We start from the raw sequence: 23382 nt of genomic DNA, 5'->3' as shown, positions 1-23382 counted from the left end.
AAGAAAGAAAATTTAAGGACAGATGTGTCATTTTTATTTCAACTTATCATTCATTTTTAATTCAGAAAACATTTAAGAGTGTTGTTTTGATTTAATTTTTTTTCTTGTGGATACAAAATATTTTTTTTCCCGTCTGGTTCAGGAACAAAACATATTTTTGTAATTGCATATTATTGTCCATATGAGAAGCATAGACTCTCAAATCTAGCCCTACACAACAAACTGATTCAACATTGTATGAGGGTTTCATTAAAGCTTACCATTCCTTATTTTAGACTTGTGGTAGTTTTTCCTGAGCTGAGTTATTTAAATATAGAAACCGTCGGTACTATATTTCTCATATCCAAGTTATTGTGGTGCGATTTTTTCCATACTACCGCCCGGTGCCCCATGGTGTTATGGGTGAAAACCTTGACTGTACGTTGATCACACTCCACAATGGTGATATAAGGTAGAACACACCTCAGGGTAAGGGGCGTACTTGAGAGCCATTGGTTATGTTACCCCTGATTCGACTTCATCGATTGTAGTTGCTCTCTGTATCCCTAATGTAGGGTTCTCTTTAAAACGAATGTAGTCACCATAGTCAGGGGCGTAGCGAGGGGGTGCGGACCGCACCGGGTGACACCAAAGCAAAAAATAGCAAAATATATAGAGAAAAACTTGAGGGGGGGGGTGCAGATCGAAAACTTGAGAGGGGGGGGGTGTGTGCAAATCAAAAACTTGAGGGGGGGGGGGGGTGCAAATAAAAAAATTTGAAAGTTTGTCACCGGGAAAGGTCGCTACGCCTCTGGGGGGGGGTGACACCATTAAGTGCCGCACCGGGTGACACCCCACCTCGCTACGCCACTGACCATAGTGCACATGGGGAGACCGGACAGCCCCAGTTCACAAAACCACCGGAGGACTATTTAAGTAGTAGCCCTGACGCCTTGTGCATGATGCCCAATGTGTGGGCCCCGTGGGCTAATATATATGTTGGAGAGTACTCATCAACTCCCTCAAGTTTCACGGCGATAGGATGAATCTAGTAGTAGAAGACACATAAACATTCGTGTATTTTTTTTTATACGTTGATGAGAATCTCACCAGTATAGTTATATGCAGATGGCTTTATTATGCACACCTACGCACCCTGATTTTTTTTACACCAGGAAACCTTTAATTATTTAACCGTGTTAATGTATTAATTAGCTGCACGTCACTCACGATTCTGTGCTATTCTCTTCTGGTGTCCCATGAGGGAAGTCCATTTTTCTAGTCACGTTTACGTACGGACTTGGATACCAGGACCAGAAATCGTATTGTCGATAAAGTAGTCGGTTACAAATTCTATTTAGAAATTGAAATTTCGGTTTTAAAGAACGGATAGCAACATATCGTTATGTATTTTTTTTAGATCTTGCAATTTCCCCCTTAATGTCTCCGGCGATGAGGATTTTGACTCGTACAAAATTTAAACTAAAAGGACCTTCATCCCTTTCCCATAGTTAGGAATTTTTTAAAGGGACCAAAACATCCCTAAACGATCATGGGCAAAAGGTCTCTGACCTGACGTCTAGTAGAAATAAAAACTGGCAACATACATCCTCACCCCCTTCGCCATCCTCTCCCAACCCACGAGGGACTAAATCAGACGTTTTTTTTTTTTAACCTTAGACTTTTAAATGACAGCAGTTCCCAATCCAAGGAACACTCACCACCTCTACAACCCCTCCGCCGACAATTTTCTGCTGAGTGGTGCTGTCTGTTATTTCAAACGACCCCCCCCTCATCCTCCCTCCCTGGCCTATAAAATTATCTGGCTGAATATTTATCTTCTCGAGTTCTCCTTGATGTTTTCTCGACTTGTTAGACCAAATTTCATTTGTCAGAAAAATAACATTTTTCTTTTAGTTTTACACCATACTCTTGTGGTCGGCAGCTCGGGTCTGTGGAGCCATGGACCTTTAAGTGAATAACAGCAGATCTCTTTGTCAGATTTTAAAATGATATTTAGAAAAGAGGTGGGGTTTATACACATTAACACCAATCATTACCTTTAGGATGGTTTGTTTGGTTGAAGGTTTTATAGAACAGTACAAACGGATAGACTAACAGTACTAACGGGTACCCACTGCTAGAGTCACATTGCTAATGGGTACCCACTAGTAGACAAATATTACTAACGGGTACCCACTGATAGAGTCATATTGCTAACAGGTACCCACTGCTAGATTAACACTGCTAACGGGTACCTACTGCTAGATTAACATTGCTAACGGGTACCCACTACAGGACAAATAGTACTAACGGGTACTCACTAGTAGACAAACAGTACTGACGAGGTCCCACTGGTAGACTAACATTACTAACGGGTACCCACTACTAGACTAATAGTACAAATAGGTACCCACTCGTAGACTAAAAGTACCAAGCGTACCAACTTTGAGATCAACAGTACTAACGAGTACCCAACGGGTACCCAATGTCAGACCGAAGCCATTTAAGCCCTCGACTTTGCGCACGTGCTGTTTAATTACAGTATCTCAGTGGTAATTCTCCCACCCGCGTTCTGCTCGCTCACCGTTCTGTTCAATAAGACATGATCAATCTGATTTCTCCTGCTTGCTGCAAACTTAATTGACGACCATGTTAGCGACTGCCGCACCCGCTGATAAAAACAGCACCGGTGTTTATTATTATGGGCTTTTCATGGGACTTGCCCAGACTGTGATGGTGGCATAGGATTTCGTCGCCGTCGTTTGATTCCAGTTGTTGGAAGCGAAAAAAAACCCGACTGCGGCGTCTTTTTATTGTGCCGTCCAGCATTTTCTTGGGACTTATCCGGACTGTGAAGGTGGCACAGGATTTCGTCGCCGTCGTTTGATTCCAGTTGTTGAAAGAAAAAAAAAACGGCGGCGGCGTCTTTTAATTGTGCCGTCCAGCATTTTCTTGGGACTTATCCGGACTGTGGGGAGAGAATCTAATGAGTGCGTCTACATCGGTTGATTCTAGTTAGTTGTGCGAACTTCGGATACTCACAGTATTTGTCTCTGTGCTGAGTCTCGACCATATAGTGTTTGTTCTGGGTTGTGTTCTGCCTTGTGTTTCATCGTGGGAATAATAGCGTTTCAATAGTTGCTACCTTTAAAACTAGGGGTGTAAAACGATATACTTTATAAACTATCCACGCGGTTAACTAAGATACTTTGGTATTGTTATTCAAAAACTTCATATATTTATCAATCACCTATCTATCTATCTATCTATCTATCTATCTATCTATCTATCTATCTATCTATCTATCTATCTATCTATCTATCTATCTATCTATCTATCTATCTATCTATCTATCTATCTATCTATCTATCTATCTATCTATCTATCTATCTATCTATCTATCTATCTATCTATCTATCTATCTATCTATCTATCTATCTATCTATCTATCTATCTATCTATCCATATATATATATATCTATATATCTATATATCTATATATCTATATATCTATCTATCTCTCTCTCTCTCTCTCTCTCTCTCTCTCTCTCTCTATATATATATATATATATATATATATATATATATATATATATATATATATATACAGAGAGAAATTGGAATTCATCGTTATAATTCGTATTGCTATGTTCACTTTACATCGAAAAAAGAATCTGTTATATTTTTATATTCTTGTAGAAAAAATTTCATTTTTTTTCCTTTCGAAAATCAAGTTATTCAATTGAACTCGAGCTTAATTTGAATAAACGCTTTGTAAGTGGCAGGGCGTGTGGTTGTCGGCGTGTGCCTCTCCTCATCGCCAGTTGTGCCTCTACTTTAGTACTATCGACTAGTCTGGCCTAGAAAATTGTCTCCTCAAAGAAAAAAAAATCGAGGCATGCAACTTACCAAATCAATACATTTTTCTACATGGCCGTCTGTTTCATTGTGTGGCTTTGTCTTACAAGACAGGTGGCTTTTGTAATGACCAGCCTAGGGGAAATTACTGTCCGTCTTCTTCAGGAAGTCATTCGCTCCCTTTAAAAAAAAGGAAAGAGCACTCTTTTCAGTAATGGATTGTTAATTATTTAGAACTTTTCTTTGAATTGCGTTATAAATAAAACACATTTATGATGAGTTGTGGAGCCTGATCATTAAAGGCGAACTTTCCGGAATAAAATAGAAGCAGGAACGGTATCGATATATAAACAAAACCCACAGATACATTTCACTACAGAGACTATATTCCTTGCTATACGTTAGTTATTAATTATAATACATCCACGAGAGCCTGACTGCTTTGTCTTTACAACACAGGAGCGCATCTGTTGCGTTAGTCTGATTGCATCGCCGGATAAACTAAACATCTTGTCGCTTCAGAGAACCTTCGATTAACTCGAAACGTCAGACGCTTCTTTTTATACGGCAGATATAATAATAAAATGTCACGTGGTAATCGGGATACATTTATGATCGCGTGGTTGTTTAGTTCGTCATACTCCGTGATGCAGTTGTGTTGTTTCAAGCTTTTGTTTGATCGCGTCTGTGTTTGATAAACGTTTGCGTAGAGATGTGTTGTGTTCTTCGTTGGAAATTCTCGAGATGTGCAAGCCACAAACTGGTTAACACATAGCTGAAAGTGTTTAAGTACGAAACAGCCTTTTTGAAATTTCTGGAGATATTCAGAGCATATCAACACACAGATTTAAGTGTTGAAATGCTTGACTTTCTAGTCTGAAGTTTCTCGAGACCTACAATTTTTATTTCGAGAACTCGGATGTGCATGGTTTGAAATTTCTCGAGATATCCATCAACACGCGGAGCTATACGTGTAGAAATGCCTAATGTTCCTGTCTGAAGTTTCTCGAGATGCGCAGAGTTTGAGATTTCTCGAGATGTACAGAACACACGCCGGTCAACACATGAGCGTCGGCAACCAGTGGATGGTTTACCCAGCACAACCACCTTGGAAAAGGTAGAGACAACCTGCTTCAGCTCAGTGTTGCCTTTACGCGTGTCCCTGTATGTTTTTATATATGTGTTTCAACTTTTTATGTTTCTTTACATCTTTCGCCATGTAGGCTATTTCTATGCACATCACTGTGTATTTATTTATGTGTATGCTCAATAATACACATGTGTAAGCCTATTCTTATTTAGGCGTATATACATGTACATTTTTAAAAGCATGAATGAAATCTGATTTAATTCATAACTTGTTGTTGGCTGTCGGGGGGGGGGGGGGGGGGTTCGTTTTTGTATTCAATATTGATATTTTAAATGTATCTTTTAAATAAAAGTCTCACATGTAATCATACTTTTCATATGTGTATTGAATTAATCAATGTTTGTATATTCATATATGAAAACTATTTTAAACTTCTCTCAGTATCTTTACCCCATGAATTTTAATTTACCATGTGTTACACGGTTTATACTATAATCAATATAAGTGATTTAACATGAGTAATCCAACATAAGTACCCAATCATCCGTAACCAAACACCAGCCACTGAATACAGTTTATTTAGAACTAGACTTACCAAGCATTAGTAACCAAACATCCCCACTAATAATTCCGTTTTTATCTGTTTGCAGGGGTCTTCCAGGCCCACCCCACGATGGAAATTCTCCTTACAAGCGTACCGGCCGGCCGCAGTCACCGCCCCATGCGGTCTCGCGCCCTTCAGGACACTACTACCAGGCGGCGGCTCCCTCTCACAACCCGGCTCTGTACAGCAGCATGTTTCGAGATTTTCCGCACCATCAGGTATGATCTACAACCCTCCTAGGCTGTTACCTTTGTTCTGTTTTCTAGTTTTGAAATATTTGTGTTTTATATTCCGAACATCTGTTTGTTACCTAGTCTGAAGATCTGTTTGTTTCACTGCTTGAATTTATGTGTTTCACAGTTCAAACTCGTGCCTTCTTCATAGTTCGAACTCGTGCTTTCTTCATAGTTCGAACTTCTTTCTGCTTCATAATTCGAACTCATGTTTGCTTCATAGTTCGAACTCCTTTCAGCTTCATAGTTCCAACGCCTGCCTGCTTCATAGTTCGAACTCATGTTAGCTTCATAGTTCGACTCATGTCGATTTTACACTTGCTACTTCTATACGTTTCGTCATCCGAATTTTTACAATATCCCCCTCAAAACATTCTTACGCATCATAGTCCTGAACTGGTATTTATTAGCACCGAACTTGTCAATTTTTATCAAAACGTGAGTGTATTGCTCTCTGCGATGGTTAACTGGTGAAAGCGTTGTAGATAACAAGATCATCTTTTACTATCACATAACGGCGCAACAGGTGTTCCATAGGTTCGCATTACAAACCTTTTACTTACTTTTTTTTTACTTTCACAACAACCGAAGCCGTCCAATATCTTCTCTTTATTTATTTCATTTCTAAAAAAGAAACGCATTCGCCAGCACTAAAAATAAATAATCAATATCCGGGAGGTGATCACTCTGACATTTTAAAAGAGAACCCTTGTAAACACCACGACCTCCCATGTCGCATATCTCCCCCCCCCCCCCTCATCGACTCTGTGGTAAAGATGGCAGGGTATGATGGGCTTGCTATTTATGTCCAGATTGTCTGATACACTACTTTTACACAGCGGTTAGGTGGGATTTTTTTTTAAAGTCCCAGACAATGTTGGGTGTTGGTTTACAACGGGTTTTCCCTGAACGTTTGTGTCGGCGATACGACCGGCCCCTCATGTTATTTTGTTGGTCTCACCCTACCCCATCTATTTTAACAAAATTATAACGCGTTGCAATTGTTTGTTCACTTTTACTGTGCTGCTGTATCAGAATGCGAAATTTTTTTATGATAAATTTTCGGCTATTAGTTTTAGGACACTCCATATGCTTCCTAAGCATCCCCCCCCCACCCCATCCAAATTGAAAAGATTGACGATTTTAAAAATTTGAACCAGCTTTTAGTGCGTGTAGGTACGTGGTCAAAATCTCCCTACAGTGGATGTTAATGACATCACTAGACTGAAATAATAATCATTAAAAAAGTTTTAAAAAACCCACGTTTTCTGATTGAACTAAAAAGTAGAAAATAAATGCTATACATCACAATAATGCAAGCGATCACTCTACTATAAGCGATCAAAAACGTGGGGCGCCGAAGTAAAAGTTATATTACTATTGATTAGATAATACTATTGACTTTTATTAGGGAGCTTGTAGAGAGTCAACAGTATTAGAAACTGTAAGAAAATCACGGCGCCCCACGTTTTTGATCGCTTATAGTAGAGTGATCGCTTGCATTATTGTGATGTATAGCATTTATTTTCTACTTTTTAGTTCAATCAGAAAACGTGGGTTTTTTAAAACTTTTTTAATGATTATTATTTTCTACTTTTTAGTCTTTGTCTGTTTGTTTGCATTAAAATCTTGCTATCGATTTTATCTTTTCACTTTTTTTTGGGTAAACGAAGACAACTCGTAAAAAGACAACTCGTAAAAAGACAACTCGTAAAAAGACAACTCGAAAAAAAATCGTTGTGTGAATACGTTACTGACTAGATTTGAACCCGTGTCGAGTGGGATAGCAATCGTGTGCCCAACCACTCGACCATATCGTCTCCCCCAAACTGGCCTACCTCCTGTAAGTTTAAACTCGGTTCAAGCTAAATTCTCTGCCCCTAAGCCTGTGGCGACATGTGATCGTTCGCTTCACTGCGCGCGAGGTACGCGTCGCTGGTTTTTTTTCTAATGGCTAGCAGAGGAGAATTATATATATAGATTATATAGCGGTCTAAAACGCTCAATAAAATGTTTCCATTGATCAATTTAGTAATAATAACAATTGAATATTCAATGGTCATCCAAAAGAAAGCTTCCCTGAAAATTTCAGCGCGCTAGCTAACTGGGAAGTGCAAGAAATTTCGATCGCAAGATTTGATTGGAAAGACAAACAGAGAAAGCAAGTTAAAGAAAACGTGGGAAAAACAAAGGGCTGGGAGTGGTGTACGTACGCCTTTGTGACAGTACATCAATATTACGCTAATGGATTGTCGGATTTAAAAAAAAAAATTACTCATTACTCATTACTCAAAAAAATTTTGTTGTGTTTTTTAATTTATGTAATCTTACTTCCGAAACTATCATTACACTGTCTTTGTATCATATTTTAATAAGCATTTTTAAGGCCGATTTCCTCGCTCGTCACAAAAAGCCACACACCAAGTCCCCTACAATGACAGCACAAAGCTGCATTCTCCCCCCCCCCCCCCCCCCCCACCAAACAAAAACAACAACACACCTCCACGATTGTTACAAAACATATCGTGCGTTATATGATTTTTTTCCCGTTTAAAGATGCAACAAAATACAACTGTGACCTAACTTTTTTTTATAGCTCACCCTCGCCACCAAAAATAGGACAGTCTACCTTCTCCGCTTAAAGTTAATTGGGATGTTTTTTGGTCGAAAACTCAAAATAAAGGGAGATAACTTGGCATTTCGTAAAATAGCTGTCTTAACCCAGTACATTCCCTTGGACAGCATTTAAAAAAAATCCTCCACCATTTGTTTCCATCGCGTAAATTAAAAAGCTACTCATAAAACTACGCTATTACGGAGGTTAAACTTGGGGTAAGTATTGGTTTTGGGAACGGCATTTAACTGATTTAGTTGGGGATGTCGTATCTAATGGTAGTGGTCACCCCCGGTTAACTTGTTTTCATAAGTTCAAACTAAATGAAACAAAAATACCCTGTGTTAGTCCGGCCCTGCCGGGGTGGCCAAAAGTAAACACTGCTCGTCCTCGTGGCCTACCTTCCCGGGGGGGGGGGGGGGTGTAAGACGGTGCCGCGTAGACTTTTCTCCCCTGAAGAATGTATCGCCGGTACGGTTTGCCCCCCCCCCCCCCCCCCCCTCAGCTGGTGACATGTTGCACGGAGAGACACCGTCTTGCACCTTCTGTTGTACCCCGCCACCTCCCTCTCTCAAAACAAAGTCGTGTTGTTGGGAGCTCTCAGTGTCTGTTACCTGAACGTACCCAGTAATGTACGTGGCTGCTAGATATCACCTGACAGCTCTTGGTGCTCGGGGCCGGGCACTAATTGCTGCGCTAACTCGTGAGTTACGGGACTTGCCCGAGGGCGTTTGCTGCACCCGCCTTCCACGCCCATAGAAGATTTTAAATAGATCTTTTAAAATATACTTTTAAAATGCTTTTTATTTTTAAAAAAATGGCTAAATTTTATCCAGATTAAAAAAAAAAAAACCCTAGATCTCTATTTGTTTTTGTAGTTAAGCAGCACAGTAGCCGCATTTTTGTAAGTTTTGAGTTCAAACCCCATCAAATGCGATCTATATGCGCTTATGAAATATACACATCTCCGAAAAGGTAAAAAACAATGAAGAAAAAAAATAGTGCGAAAAACGAAGGTGGAATTCTCTTTGTATCGACAATTTCTATAAATTATTTGATCACATATTCTCCACTCCTGTGATGGGGTACCTTCTTCGTATTCTTGGTTTCTCATACCAAACGTTGCGCCCTGTCGATAGTCTTTATGTTTTCTGGTTACCCCAACTCCTGTGTCGCTCCTGATGTAGGACATTTGTTTTAATAACTTCACCTGAAGCTTGACGCAAGTACAATTATTTCACTAATTCTTCTTGATAGATAACTGGGCTATCTTTATTAATGTCTTTAGTTAGTCGGGTACTGATTGGCTTACAATTCTCGTTAGAAAGTGTGACGGAAAAAAACGTATCAGAAAAATTCGCTTAAAGAAAAATGTGCTCATAGAGAATTTCGCATTCGGAAAAAAAATCCCCAAAACTAATGGTCTCTGTGAAAATATAACAAAATAAAATTAGGTTATCAACTTTAGATATAGTAAATAAATACATGTAATTCTAAATGATAACAGCGGTAGGACGTTTCTTAATTTAGTATGTATAGCAATTAATTTTAAGTATTTTTTTTTTGGGGGGGGGGGGGCTACCTATGTAAAAACGAGGGTATCTATTGTTTGTGTTCGCACACATTCACAGCACACGTGACTTGAATGTTGACAATTGACGACTTACACTACAGCTTCGGTACATCTAGTTGTATAGCCCAAGTTCCCACGTTGAGCATGTACCATTGTTATCATCGAACAGTTGTTAACGACTGTTTATATTTATTTAACTTAAACATGGAAAAGATACCAATGTTGTTTTTAACATATGCTATGACCGATACCTCAGCAAGCTGTTTGGATCGTAGTGTGTGCACGAAGAGCGCTACTGTGAGTTGTGTGTTGTCTACCATGGACTGTGCTGTGTAGCACAAACCTACGGTGAGCTGTGTTTGACACAGTGTGGCAGTACCCTGTGTAGCATCCACCCATTCAGGTTTCACTAAAACTGTTAGTGTACACCATGGAGTTTACCATACAAATAGAAGTTACGGTGAGTCCGGGTTGCTACCCATTTGGTTTTCTACCCACAGTCCGGGTTGCTGCTACCCACAGTCCTGCTTGCTACCCATAATGCTGGTTGCTACATAGAGTCCAGGTTGCTACCCACAGTCCGGGCTGCCACCCACAGTCCGGGTTACTACCCACAATGCCGGTTGCCACCCACAGTCCGGGTTACTACCCACAATGCCGGTTGCCACCCACAGTCCGGGTTACTACCCACAATGCCGGTTGCCACCCACAGCCCGGGTTACTACCCACAATGCCGGTTGCCACCCACAGTCCGGGTTACTACCCACAATGCCGGTTGCCACCCACAGTCCGGGTTACTACCCACAATGCCGGTTGCCACCCACAGTCCGGGTTACTACCCACAATGCCGGTTGCCACCCACAGTCCGGGTTACTACCCACAATGCCGGTTGCCACCCACAGTCCGGGTTACTACCCACAATGCCGGTTGCCACCCACAGTCCGGGTTACTACCCACAATGCCGGTTGCCACCCACAGTCCGGGTTACTACCCACAATGTCCATTGCTACCCATAGTCTGGGTTGCAACCTGCACTGCGTACGAAAAAGTTCATATAATTTACTTTAGTTTCTTCTTACTTACTAACCAAATATTTATCAAAGTGATCAATGCAACACGATATTCCGAGGTGATAAAACCAACATCGATAGCTAACCACATAGCTCACCCTAACCATCAATCCAGCTCTAACCCTAAACCTTATAACCCCTAAGACCAAAATAAAGCGATAGTCTTCTTGTTCAGCGAAGGAGGCAGTGTTTGCAGCTTTCCCCACATGTAAAGTTATCGTTTTTCTTTCACCTTGTTTCTTTTCAATCCTTGCACTCGGATAGTACAGTAACTAGGCTCAATAGAAGAAGTATGAAAAATAGGACACCATAAGGGGTCATCCATTTATGACGTCCACAAATTTTTTGGATTTTGGACACCCCCCCCCCCCCCCGTCCACAAAAATCCACTTTTTTTTCCTTATACAAATCTATATGCGTCCACAAAAGTCAGTTTTTTTCGGACCCCCCCCCCCCCCCCCCCCCCCCGCGTGTGGACGTCATAAATGGATGACCCCTAATTTGAGTGAACTATCACGCAGATGTTTCCTCATTAATTTACGATATACTGCAAAAATCAAGCATAATTCGGCTTTTTATAATGAAAATATTGTCCTGAAATATCACACCAAATTGGTACTTTTGCCTTAGAAGTAACACGTACTGCCACATATATTTATGACAATCGAATCACTAGAAATAACAATAGCTGTTTTTTTTATTGTTGTTGTTGAAGAGTTTTCACAGAAAAAAAATACGTGCATTTCTACCAACGGTAAATCTTTAAATTGCCAGCCACAGCTAGATCTCTATAGCCCTAGTGTTCTAAAGCTAGAGAGTTACCTGACAGAGTTCATTGAGCGGATAGCACCAAGACAAGCCTGACTTGCCCGGGTTCGACACACTTCGGTCCAACACACTTTCCTTTGTCTTGGACTTGACACGACTTTAAAAACATTTTTTCCCTGTTCCCACAAGTTGAGAATCTTGAGAACCGTTTGTTTCTGTAATGCTTATCAAAGTTGGCTGGGCATACACTTTATTCTTATTTGGTACAGAGCCCACCCAGCCAGAGAGCCGAACTCAGGACACAGTCGGGCGCTCTATTTTGCAACTAAGTAGTACTTTAGAAAATATTAAATGCGCATTCGAAGCTAAACAGTGGTTTTTTTAGTGTGTCCTGGTCTGTCCGTCCGTCCGTCCGTCTGTCTGTCTGTCTGTCTGTCTGTCTGTCTGTCTGTCTGTCTGTCTGTCTGTCTGTCTGTCTGTCTGTCTGTCTGTCTGTCTGTCTGTCTGTCTGTCTGTCTGTCTGTCTGTGGGTCTGTCTGTCTGTGGGTCTGTCTGTCTGTCTGTCTGTAGGTCCGATCTGTATGTCTGTCTGTCTGTGGGTCTGTCTATAGTTTAGTACAGGCATGGATCAGCGGTTACTTTTGTTTCGCTCCAACCTCTTTATATTGGACCAGCTGTGTCTTTAGCGCTGGCAATATAAACATCTCAAAGAACTTTTTTTTTCAACTTTTATTACGCGTGCCCATCCCCACAGCGTAATTAATGCATGCCGATCGCATTTACATCCCGGCCGACAGAATGGCGTGTTCAGCGTCCCCCACGCAGTTGCTTCTTCGCCGAATATAAAAAAAATCAACTGGTATTGCTGTAACGTCGCTCAGTTCGTGATAAAATGAACGATCCAGGTGTGTCAACGAGTGTGGTCCACGCCCAGGTGTGCCCAGTCTCCTGACCGTTGGTCACTGCAAGCCGATTAAAAAGTCGAATATGTCCAAATTACATTTTGTAATCGAACACCCATGTCCTGGGTAAATCCACAGGACCACTGGTCAGTGTTAAAGTTAATCTCGTACTGTCATCTACCAAGTGGGCGTGGTTTCCATTGGTTTGCATGCATACAAGTAAATGAACTCCGCCCACTAGTTAGTGTAAACTAATCCACAGATCCATGCCCGGGCCTCGCCGTGTAAACAAATACACCCTGCCCACAGGAAGTTTAAGATAAGCTCTGCCCACGGGGAGTTTAAACTAATATACCCCCAACTTGTGATATCAAAACACGAAACCCCTGCCGACCAAAACAAGCCCGTGCTGTCCCAACTGACCCCTCCCCGCCACCTGCGGTTTGCTGTGAGTGCACGTACATCTAGCCAGGTGTCCTGCACGCCTTTTTAAATTTTCACACCAACTCCTTCATAACGCGTGATAATCTATTCAACGGTGCACGTGAGGATCTGATTATTTTCCACCCCACAATGGCGAGCCGCCGTTGTTGAGCCCGCCCCTCTGTGTATCTCTCTCGCCGTGGAACAATTGTTTGTCATGGATGAGCCAACCCATGCAGGAACTCCAAACACGCAGCCGCACTGGTAACCCCGTGACGTACCGGCGCGCACCCAACCGTGGCGAACGTGCGTCGCCGTGTGATAGCGTGAGTGTACTCACTGCGCGCCAGGAGGATTTGGTCTGTTGTACTGGTGTTATGTAACAGACGTCCCAGTGTCAACGTTTCTGTATAAAACCGTAAAGGTAAATATAAGCGACGCCCCCTATAGGTAAATAAAGCAAGGCAACATGTATGCTCATAGCATTACAAAAAAGTGCGAATTGTTTGATTAAAAAAAAATTAATACATCGTTCTTGCGTTACTGTTTGAATATAATTAATTAGATGCACCTATATAAAAGGAGTGACTTAATTAGATCCACCTATATAAAAAGAACAGTTAAAAATGCCGTTATTGGTTCTGTTGAAAACTTTATCCACATATTTCTCAAGTGTCCACACTGCTTACCAAACAAACATTAAATACAGCGTCCACAATTTTCCCTTTGATATCTTGTAATTCTCTGTTTAAGTCTAATAATTTTTGGTCATGTTGACTAAAAGTATGCAGTCATGTACGCTTACATTCATAAGGAGCAGTGAATTGACACTTCACTGTAGTAAAATAATTGCGTTGATTATATCACAGTCTAAGAGCTGTGAACGGGCCTATATTTTTTTTTTCGCATACTCGGTTCCAACTTTTTAAAATAACCCCATATATATCTTAGCGTGAATAAACCGCACCGAGGGCGGTTGATGACCAAGGTCAGTCGGTTCAGCGGCGTCGAGGTCGTGTAGGCCGGGGCACGTCAGTTCGTTACCACGGGTCAGCCGGGTTCACTGGTCTGTCACAGCGGGTCATCGGGTGTACGGGGGTCACCGTGAGCTGGAACACTTCCTCATTCCACCCAGCCGGTCACGTGGCCTCGTCCACCGCCAGCAGGTCATTCATTACGGTGGAAGTGTCACGTGATGGAAGCCGGCCCTGTGCCGAGTTAGTGGTTTAAGTAAGTCAGCTCAACTTGGCTGTGTGAATGGAGGAAAAGCGAAGTGTTTTTTTAACCGTTTTTTTAAATTATCTTTTTTCTCTACTAGTGTCCCACGATAATACTGTTTGTTAAAAAGTTAGTTTATAGTTTACTTCTAGGTACCAAACAACCCCGAAAACAGTCTGTTGGAGTTGTATTATCGGAAATTGGTATGAAAAAAGTCCCTGAACTGGAAGAATTGTGTTGTGTCGTTTTTTTGGTGAACAATGATACAAGGGAATGAACTCGTATCGCGAGCCAAATCATAAACTCCATTTATTTAAATAATCATATAGTCCAGTTACAGTGTTAGTATTAAACTCATCTGTAAGCTATAATCACGCACACCTATATAATACATGTACACACATAATCAAGGATAGTTCTGTAATTCTATCCTATTCAAAGCTCTAATTTTTTAATGTAGTTGGTTAAAAATTCTTCGTTCCGTCGTATTAATTTCTAACTTCCTTCGCAACGAGTGTAGTAACTCCAGTTAAATATCAAAGATCTACGTTATTTTTAGAAATAGAAAGCAAAGCAGTAAAGTAAAAAAAAAATCTTGTTCAATGGTTGAAGTTGTAAGCTTTAGTGCGTCAAGTTGAGTCGACTTCCTGATTGCGTCTGTTAAAACTTACTGTGTACGGAATTAGGAGAGAGAGGGGGGGGGGGGTAATTGTAGTACTTGTTTTATCTCTTGTTGTGGATTGTGTACCTACTGATGTTGATGAATTAATTGCTGTTGCTGTACATTTTAAACCTGCTGTTGTACCTCTTTTTGCTGGACCTGATGTTGTAGTACCTACTGTTGATGTTATTGTGGTTGCTGTTGCTATACCCGCTGTTTTCGTACCTCTTGTTGCTGTACCTGATGTTGTAGCTACTGTTGTTATTGTGTCTGCTGTTGCTATACCCGCTGTTGTCATACCTCTTGTTGCTGTACCTGATGTTGTAGCTACTGTTGATGTTATTATGCCTGCTGTTGCTATACCCGCTGTTGTCGTACCTCTTGTTGCTGTACCTGATATTGTAGCTACTGTTGATGTTATTGTGCCTGCTGTTGCTATACCCGCTGTTGTCGTACCTCTTGTTGCTGTACCTGATGTTGTAGCTACTGTTGATGTTATTATGCTTGCTGTTGTTATACCCGCTGTTGTCATACCTCTTGTTGCTGTACCTGATGTTGTAGCTACTGTTGTTATTGTGTCTGCTGTTGCTATACCCGCTGTTGTCATACCTCTTGTTGTTTTAGTATTGTCTCGCCTGCTGTTGTCGTACCGCTTGTTGTACACTGTTGCTGTACATTTTAAACCTGCTGTTGTAAACCTGCTGATCCACTGTAGGATCTGCAGCCTAACTACTTTGTCTGGACAGCGGTCAGTCTAGTTCAGCCAGACTAAAGAACTGTTCGATCTCATCTCGCTCACTACATTTTTTTTCAACCAAGCTCTGGCTGTTGTATGCATGGGATAGATTTATCATTTCGGTTTATATAAGTAAGCATGGGATAGATTTATCATTTCGATTTATATAAATAAGCATGGGATAGATTTATCATTTCGGTTTATATAAGTAAGCATGAGATAGATTTATAATATCGGTAGACGTAAGCATGGGACAAATTTTTTAATTTCGGTTTACATAAGTAAGCATGTGATAGATTTATAATTTCGGTTTATGTAAGTAAACATGGGATAAATTTATATTATTTGGTTCAACTCTGCACAATTTATCTGGCCAACTTCTTTCTCACGTCACGCTATCAATCATATCCTGTGCTTACATGGTGTGATGTCAGCATCAGTCGATTTAGACATGTGGTGCTGACAGTAAAATAATTGTTTTTTTTTTACATCAAGTAAAGGTAAACTCAAAACATGTTTAACCTTTGACCTTTAGTTGGTTCTTAATTCAAGCAAATTATTCGTTTTGGATTAGAGCCCCCCCCCCACCCCCGCCGAAATTATAATTTAGTCCTCCACGCCAGTTCCCCCTCCCCCGAAAATTCCTATTGCGTCTCCTCCACCCCCCCTCCCCCTCACAAAGAAAAAAAGTCTGAAAGAAACACTTGTAGTGAGTCGTCGTAGTTTTTAACCGAGTTTCTTCCAGGCATCTCTTCGGGTGGGCACCGCCCCCCCCCCCCCGAAGAAAGTCTACCGCCGCCCCCCCCCCCCCCCCCGAACGAAATTGAATTGATATAGAAAATATATACTTTTGACAGTGTCCGCCCTCCCCCCCCCCCCTCCCCCCCCCCCCCCCCCCCAAAAAAATTTCAAGTGCACCCCCGGAGAAAAAGGTCGGGAAGAAACACTGGTTTTTAGTGAGGTTTCGTATTTAAATCTTCAGATCGTAATGGTGATCACCCCATGGTCGTTGATATATTGAACACTCCCCCCCCCCCCCTCGCCTTTATAGGAAGATAAACGTCAGAGGGTTCCCACGCTACCGTTTATTTTAATCGTAGTACAATTCGTCTCTTCATCTTGTGTGTGCGCATTACTTAGATACGCAGGCAGGTATTGCTACGTTTTCCTTGGTTCGGAAATAACGAAGCCATCTACCACCTCAGCGCGGTTGTCCCACGTGTGCCGTGACGTAGTCAGCTTGTGAATGGTTGAAACTTTGTGGGCGGCGGCACACACGGGAGATCACTCTACTTATCACCACTTGGATTAACATTATCTGCACTCCGTACCTGCATTGGGCTTGTTGTGTGTGGCCTAAAATAATGGTGTTATAATCAAATATATCACAATTGTATTATAGTGCGTGAACGTGTCAGTAATTCTGTATTATATGGATTTCAGTTATTTAAAATAAGTAATATTGTGTTCTTAAATGGGAATTAAATGCATTATAATTATCGGAATTAATGTATTTCTATGTAATTTGACTATTCGGAATGGATAACTTCTCGTTGATGTGGACAGTGTGAGAATTTATTTCGTGAGAACATTAAAAGTATGATTTATGGCTTAAGTTAAAAAATAAAAAATCAGACTACGTCTGTGGTATGGATTTAAACGAAAGGGGAAATAACTAGGCTCTTGGCTTTGTGGCTTTAAATTGTTAACCTTTTTTTTTCTCAGCGATTTAAAAATATGTTATCAGTAGCCATGTGTGTGTGTGACAGTGTGTTAGGTTCATTCAGTATTAGGCCATTTGTATCACGTGTTAGTTGTTATAATTTCAGGCCTTAGATACACGTGTCATTGTATGATGTTAGCACTTTAGAATGAGTGCTTATGTTACAATTTTTGGCCTTTGATAAAAAAGAATTACTTGTTAGCTAGTGGTATGAACTATAAGATGTTATAATTTTCGGCCTTTTATTTAAAAAAAATAATTACTTATTAGCTAGTGGTATGAGCGTTAGGATGTTATAATTTTCGGCCTTTGATTAAAAAATAATTACTTATTAGCTAGTGGTATGAGCGTTAGGATGTTATAATTTTTGTCCTTTAATAAAAAAGAAATTACTTATTAGCTAGTGGTATGAGCGTTAGGATGTTACAATTTTCGGCCTTGGGTATTGCATGTTGGGTTTTTATATTTTTTAGACTTGGCAGGTAAGCCCAAAATATTGTGTAACTAACAATGATACGAAATGTTTAATTGAAAGCATTATTATTTAGATCGAACAACTTGTGGCTGCACTATTTTAGGAAATAGTTTTTAGTTAAAAAAAAATTAAAACCAATATTTTATCAGCGTTCTGAATATCAGTTCAATTTTTTAATTATGTGCCATAAATTGGATCCCACGTGAATGGCCATCGAGCGTACAACATGAACGTAATAAATCTGATACAAAGCCGTGGTACATTGTGATAGGCGGGTGAATGGCCCGACCCATTTCACCCCTAGCTTGCTTTTATGAACTGCTCATTGATACCGGCGTGTCACTGGCAATGTACCCGCTACTCGGGTTAGTCCCCTTAGTTTTACTCTTTTGAACTGGTATGGCCCTAAAGTTAAAGAATTTTTTTTTAGGCCCAGAGCAGTTGAAATCTAGGGCAACTGGTTGTTTAAGATTAGTGTCATTGTAAACCCTTCCCGTTCTTTTGACGGATTCTTTAAATTAAATAAGGGGGGAAAAACAAAAATATTAAGTCATAGTACGCGACATACATTAGATACGGCAAGGTCAGGTAGAGTGTAGTATCAAACGAGGTGTTGTTAGTGTCACCTCACGTTCTTGACGTTTGGACTTTTTTCTATCGCCAGTCTTGTGAAAGCTACGGGCAGTGGTCTACTGAAATGTAACATTCTTAACATTTTAGTTTGTAGTACTTTGCAGTTTACGATAATGTTGGTAAATGTTCATATTAGTGGTGTATGGCAAAATGGTTAAGTGTTCCACTGAGTTATTGAAATATATGGTAGTCTGTAGTATACGGTCATGTTAATAAATGTGTACGTGAATCTTAGTGGTGTAGGCCCTACGTGAATCTAAGAGATGTGCGACTAAATGGTTCAGTGGCTAGTAAAAGCTAATTAGTTATAACTCTACATTATTGACTGGGAATATATAACTACTCGGGAGTAGATTGTTTTTCTAAGTGAAATATTGAATGCATTCAACTAGTTATTTTTGGGTGTTTTCTATTTGAATAGTGCCTTGCTTTAAAAGTTCCAACACAGCATAGATATACGGTTTAGCCATTCAACAATTAGGATATATATAAAATTTGACCATTTGGGTAGTGAACACAGTTTTTGGATATACACTTTTCATTGAATAACCATTCTTCAAGGATATACGTGCTTGGATATGTACCCAGTGTTTCTAATCTAATAATATCTGAAGTTGGGGCCGTTGGCCGTGAGGATATGCATGTTGTGCATGCTACGGATATGTCCCAGCACTGTTGTCATTGGCATCATCGCCTGTTACGTGGGCCCTTGGCTGACCTTTGCTTATGAGCGCTGTTTTGGGTGCTGCAGGAAATTAAAACCCTGGGTATCAAGGAGAATTTATTCTAGTGGATAAAGAGGCTGCGAGGATCCGAGCGAATGAGGAGCCAAGTATGTCTCGTCGTTTGACCAGGCCACTGGTCAGGGTAGATGGGAAATTTTATGAGAAAAATATGCGAGGCGGATCCCACTCTTGTAGGTACATATTGCTTGCTTTATTTATAGTCGTTTAAATGCTTTGTTTTTTTTTAGAATAAATATATCATTTTAGTTAAGAATTACACGCCTTACACATAATCTATTCTGTTTATTTGTATGATAGAACCAAATCGTAACATGTATGCGTGTAACGCAGCGTAAATCAAATCTCTATATCTTATCACCCTCCCCCCCCCCCTTTATTAAAAAAAATAAAAACGATCTATGCGTTTGAATTATTTCAACCCCATGTTATAATTTTAACCGAGTTAAAAACACAACTCACCTTTGTACCATGGCTGTAGTCCGTCCCCCCTTCCCCCCCCCCCCTCGCTCTTAGTTTTGAAGTGCCGAACATTTAATTCCGTCGAATCTAGTTACATACTTTTTGCTCCATATATTTGCATTCTTTTCATCTTAGTATTTCTATTAAACCTTGTTTTGATTCCTTTGCTTTTCTTTGTTAAGTGGATTGCATTCTGCACCCAATAGGTCACACAACTATTTATTTTGCCACTCCCCTCCCTAGGTAGCACCGTATCTTGATGATTTAGTAAATTATTTCTAGTTTAGATCCTATTTCTTAATCTTATTCCTAATAAGTTTCCCGTAGATCCTAATTCTTAATTTTATTCCTAATCAGTTCCCTCGTAGATGGATTCAGCTTTCACTTGTTTGGTTACCTTGTACTATAAATCTGTTGTTCAACCTGTTGATTTATTTACCTTGATTTATCTCCCTTATTACCTATTGATTGTGTCACCTTGCATGTTTATCACCCCTTTTACTTAGTTTTAGTTACCATATAAGATTTATCTCTCATACTACCTATTGATTTGTTCATATTGTTGTCTCCCATTTTAATTTTAATTTTTTTACTTTGTATCATTTGCTCAGTTATCTCCTGTTTAGTGTTTTATTTACTTAACTTGTGTGGTCCATCCACCCTTATTTATTTACTTACCTTGTGTGATTTAACTCCCCTGTGTTATGTTATTGTCTCTTGTGTTTTGTAACTTTGTGTGTATGTGCGTGTGTTTATTGAATGTTTTCCCGTTTTCTCCCTCGCATCTTGCGACACATCTTATTATGCACACCGTACAAGCCCCTCCTCTCCCGCTACAAACATGCAGGTTTAACCCAATTGTCTCCCTTGCATTGTTTACAGGCAGAACAGTCTCGAGATTTCCGTGAGCGCAGCTCAACCAATGAGTACATGCAGGTCCCCAGACGGCGGCCATCTTTGTTACCTCCAGAACACTACCACCATGCTGGACTGGAGCGAGACAGGTGGGTTGGTTCGTGAGACAGATGGGTTGGTTCGTGAGACAGGTGGGTTGATGCATGAGACAGGTGGGTTGGCTCGTTAGACAGGTGGGTTGGTTCGTGAGGTGGGTTGATGCGTGAGACAGGTGGATTGGTTCGTTAGACAGGTGGGTTGGTTCGTGAGACAGGTGGGTTGGTTCGTGAGACAGGTGGGTTGGTTCGTTAGACAGGTGGGTTGGTTCGTGAGACAGGTGGGTTGGTTCGTGAGACAGGTGGGTTGGTTCGTGAGACAGGCGGGTTGGTTCGTTAGACAGGTGGGTTGATGCATGAGGCAGGTGGGTTGGTTCGTGAGACAGGTGGGTTGATTCGTTAGACAGGTGGGTTGATGCATGAGGCAGGTGGGTTGGTTCGTTAGACAGGTGGATTAGTTCGTGAGACAGGTGGGTTGTTTCGTGAGACAGGTGGGTTGATGCATGAGGCAGGTGGGTTGGTTCGTGAGACAGGTGGGTTGGTTCGTGAGACAGACGGGTTGGTTCGTTAGACAGGTGGGTTGATGCATGAGGCAGGTGGGTTGGTTCGTGAGACAGGTGGGTTGGTTCGTTAGACAGGTGGGTTGATGCATGAGGCAGGTGGGTTGGTTCGTTAGACAGGTGGATTAGTTCGTGAGACAGGTGGGTTGTTTCGTGAGACAGGTGGGTTGGTTCGTTAGACAGGTGGGTTGATGCATGAGGCAGGTGGGTTGGTTCTTAAGATAAGCACGTTGATCACTGCATGCTTCTGTGGGTGGTTTCTTAAGAAACTTACAAAGGTGAGCGTTTCAACGGTATATGGCAACCCGATACACACAAAAAAAAAGCTTTAAAAGTTTGTAAAACATGTTACTGCCCTACTGAATGTACTGAACACATGAGAACGGAAATGTGTTCTGGCACGTTTGGTTTGTTTGTGGGAACCTAACAAGGACCAACTTTTTTTGGTCCATAAATGTCGTCACCAGATTGTACCTTTCTCTCTCTGCACTTCGTCACCACGGTTTTGACTCCACACACTCAAAATGTCACAAACGCCCCCCCCCCCCCCCATAACTATAAAATCGCTACTTTTAATCACCTGTGTTTTTACTATCGCAAACGTGAAAAAACCACATAGACTTAACTGTGAGGGGACTTTTCTATTGAAAGTTTATCTACCTAATAAAATGCATACGTTCGACACGGGGGGGATTCTCAACGCTCATTGAGTAGTGTAGTTGGTGCTGCTTACCGTACTATGACATATCCATGAATAAAAAGTGCAGTGTTTCTTTCAGGTATCTCTTTGGGTACCATCGCCCCCCCCCCCCCCCGAATGAAATACAATTTATATAGTAAATATAAACTTTTACGAGTGTCGTCCCCCGTCCCCGTCCCCCCCCCCCCCGGAGAAAAAGTTGAAAAAAAAACCCCCCACTAATAAAGTGTAACGTCGCTAGGGGTAGATCGATGTTGAATGTTGGTTAGAATATCCGCACATATTTTACCTTATCATAAGAGTGTTGCTTTGTACAAAATAACTCTGATAAGCTAGAACCCCTTTCTCCACAGAATACATGACGTAATTTTAAAACTTATTATCTTAAGACACTTAATAGTTGCTTGTTTCATAGTTTGTGTTACTTTATAGTTTTGCTGTAGGCCCTACGTGTATGTTCAATTTGACAGTTTATAATTTTGTTTTACGTGTGTGTTAAATTTGACAGTTTATAATTTTGTTGTACTTGTATGTTAAATTTGACAGTTTATAGTTTTGTTGTACGTGTATGTTAAATTTGTCCAAAAAAAAGTCTTTTTATGAAATCGTTTAGCTGTTGGGCAGGTGGTGACTCGGCCATTAAGGCCTGGAGTGATTATCAGCGATGCCAATAATTCAAAGTATTAATTAGCGGTTGTATTTTTTATGCCCCTGGCTGAACAAGAAAGAACCGAGAAGTATAAAAAAAATAAGCAATTTTGAAACTAGTGGCGCAAATAAAAAATGTCCGCCGACCACGTGATGACACGTGCTTTTATTGTCGGGTTGATCTCGGTGCTCTTTTTTCCCCACCCAATCAAGTAGGGCGTGCAACAGATGTAACCCCGGTACGTTACGCCATCATAGCCGACGTTTTAATTGATTATTTCCGGTTTATATTTTATTCACACCATTATGGTGTGGTGGTTTAGATCTGATTTATATTTTACTCACGCCATAATCAGAGGCGTAGCTAGGGGGGGGGCGGGGGGGGGCGGCCGCCCCGGGCGCCGACCCTATGGGGGCGCCAAAAGGGGTGGGAAAATTTTTTTAAAGCTGATTTTATGCTGCAGTTTTGAATTATAAACTGTCTAAGAAATGTAATGGCTACACGCATTTACATACTGATTTAACTGTTTTCTATCTTGATTTCTTAATGTAAAACATATACTCTTAAGAAACAGTGACCGGCAAAACCGCTTTGAAGCTTTTCCTAGATGGGGGGGGGGGGCGCTTTTTCGAGACTTAAAACGGAAGAATTTACACTAGATTGTTGAGTCGATAAACGTTACCACTATTAAAAGAAACCAATTGTATTAAAACGTATTGTACGATTGTTGAACTGTAAAATACGTTAATGACATT

At 40.8% G+C, this 23382-nt stretch overlaps 1 protein-coding gene across 6 annotated transcripts in view; it reads left to right on the top strand.

The window, feature by feature from the left end:
• Nucleotides 1-23382, top strand: part of LOC131934989 (nuclear receptor corepressor 1) — a 66324-nt gene that overhangs the window by 3565 nt on the left and 39377 nt on the right. For 4 of the 6 annotated variants that reach the window (XM_059291276.1, XM_059291277.1, XM_059291278.1 and 1 more), the window contains exons 2-3: nt 5581-5752; nt 20651-20772. In XM_059291276.1, coding sequence (XP_059147259.1) covers nt 5581-5752; nt 20651-20772 — 294 coding nt within the window. Of the gene's footprint in view, nt 1-5580; nt 5753-19028; nt 19484-20650; nt 20773-23382 lie in introns of those variants that run through there. The other 2 variants (XM_059291282.1, XM_059291291.1) reach the window with 2 other exon arrangements.

The sequence above is a fragment of the Physella acuta genome, unplaced genomic scaffold (assembly GCF_028476545.2).
Source record: "Physella acuta isolate Inbredline_101_S28 unplaced genomic scaffold, ASM2847654v3 ptg000012l, whole genome shotgun sequence".
In the NCBI taxonomy this organism is placed as follows: domain Eukaryota; kingdom Metazoa; phylum Mollusca; class Gastropoda; family Physidae; genus Physella; species Physella acuta.
This window is presented reverse-complemented; position numbering and strand designations above follow the sequence as displayed.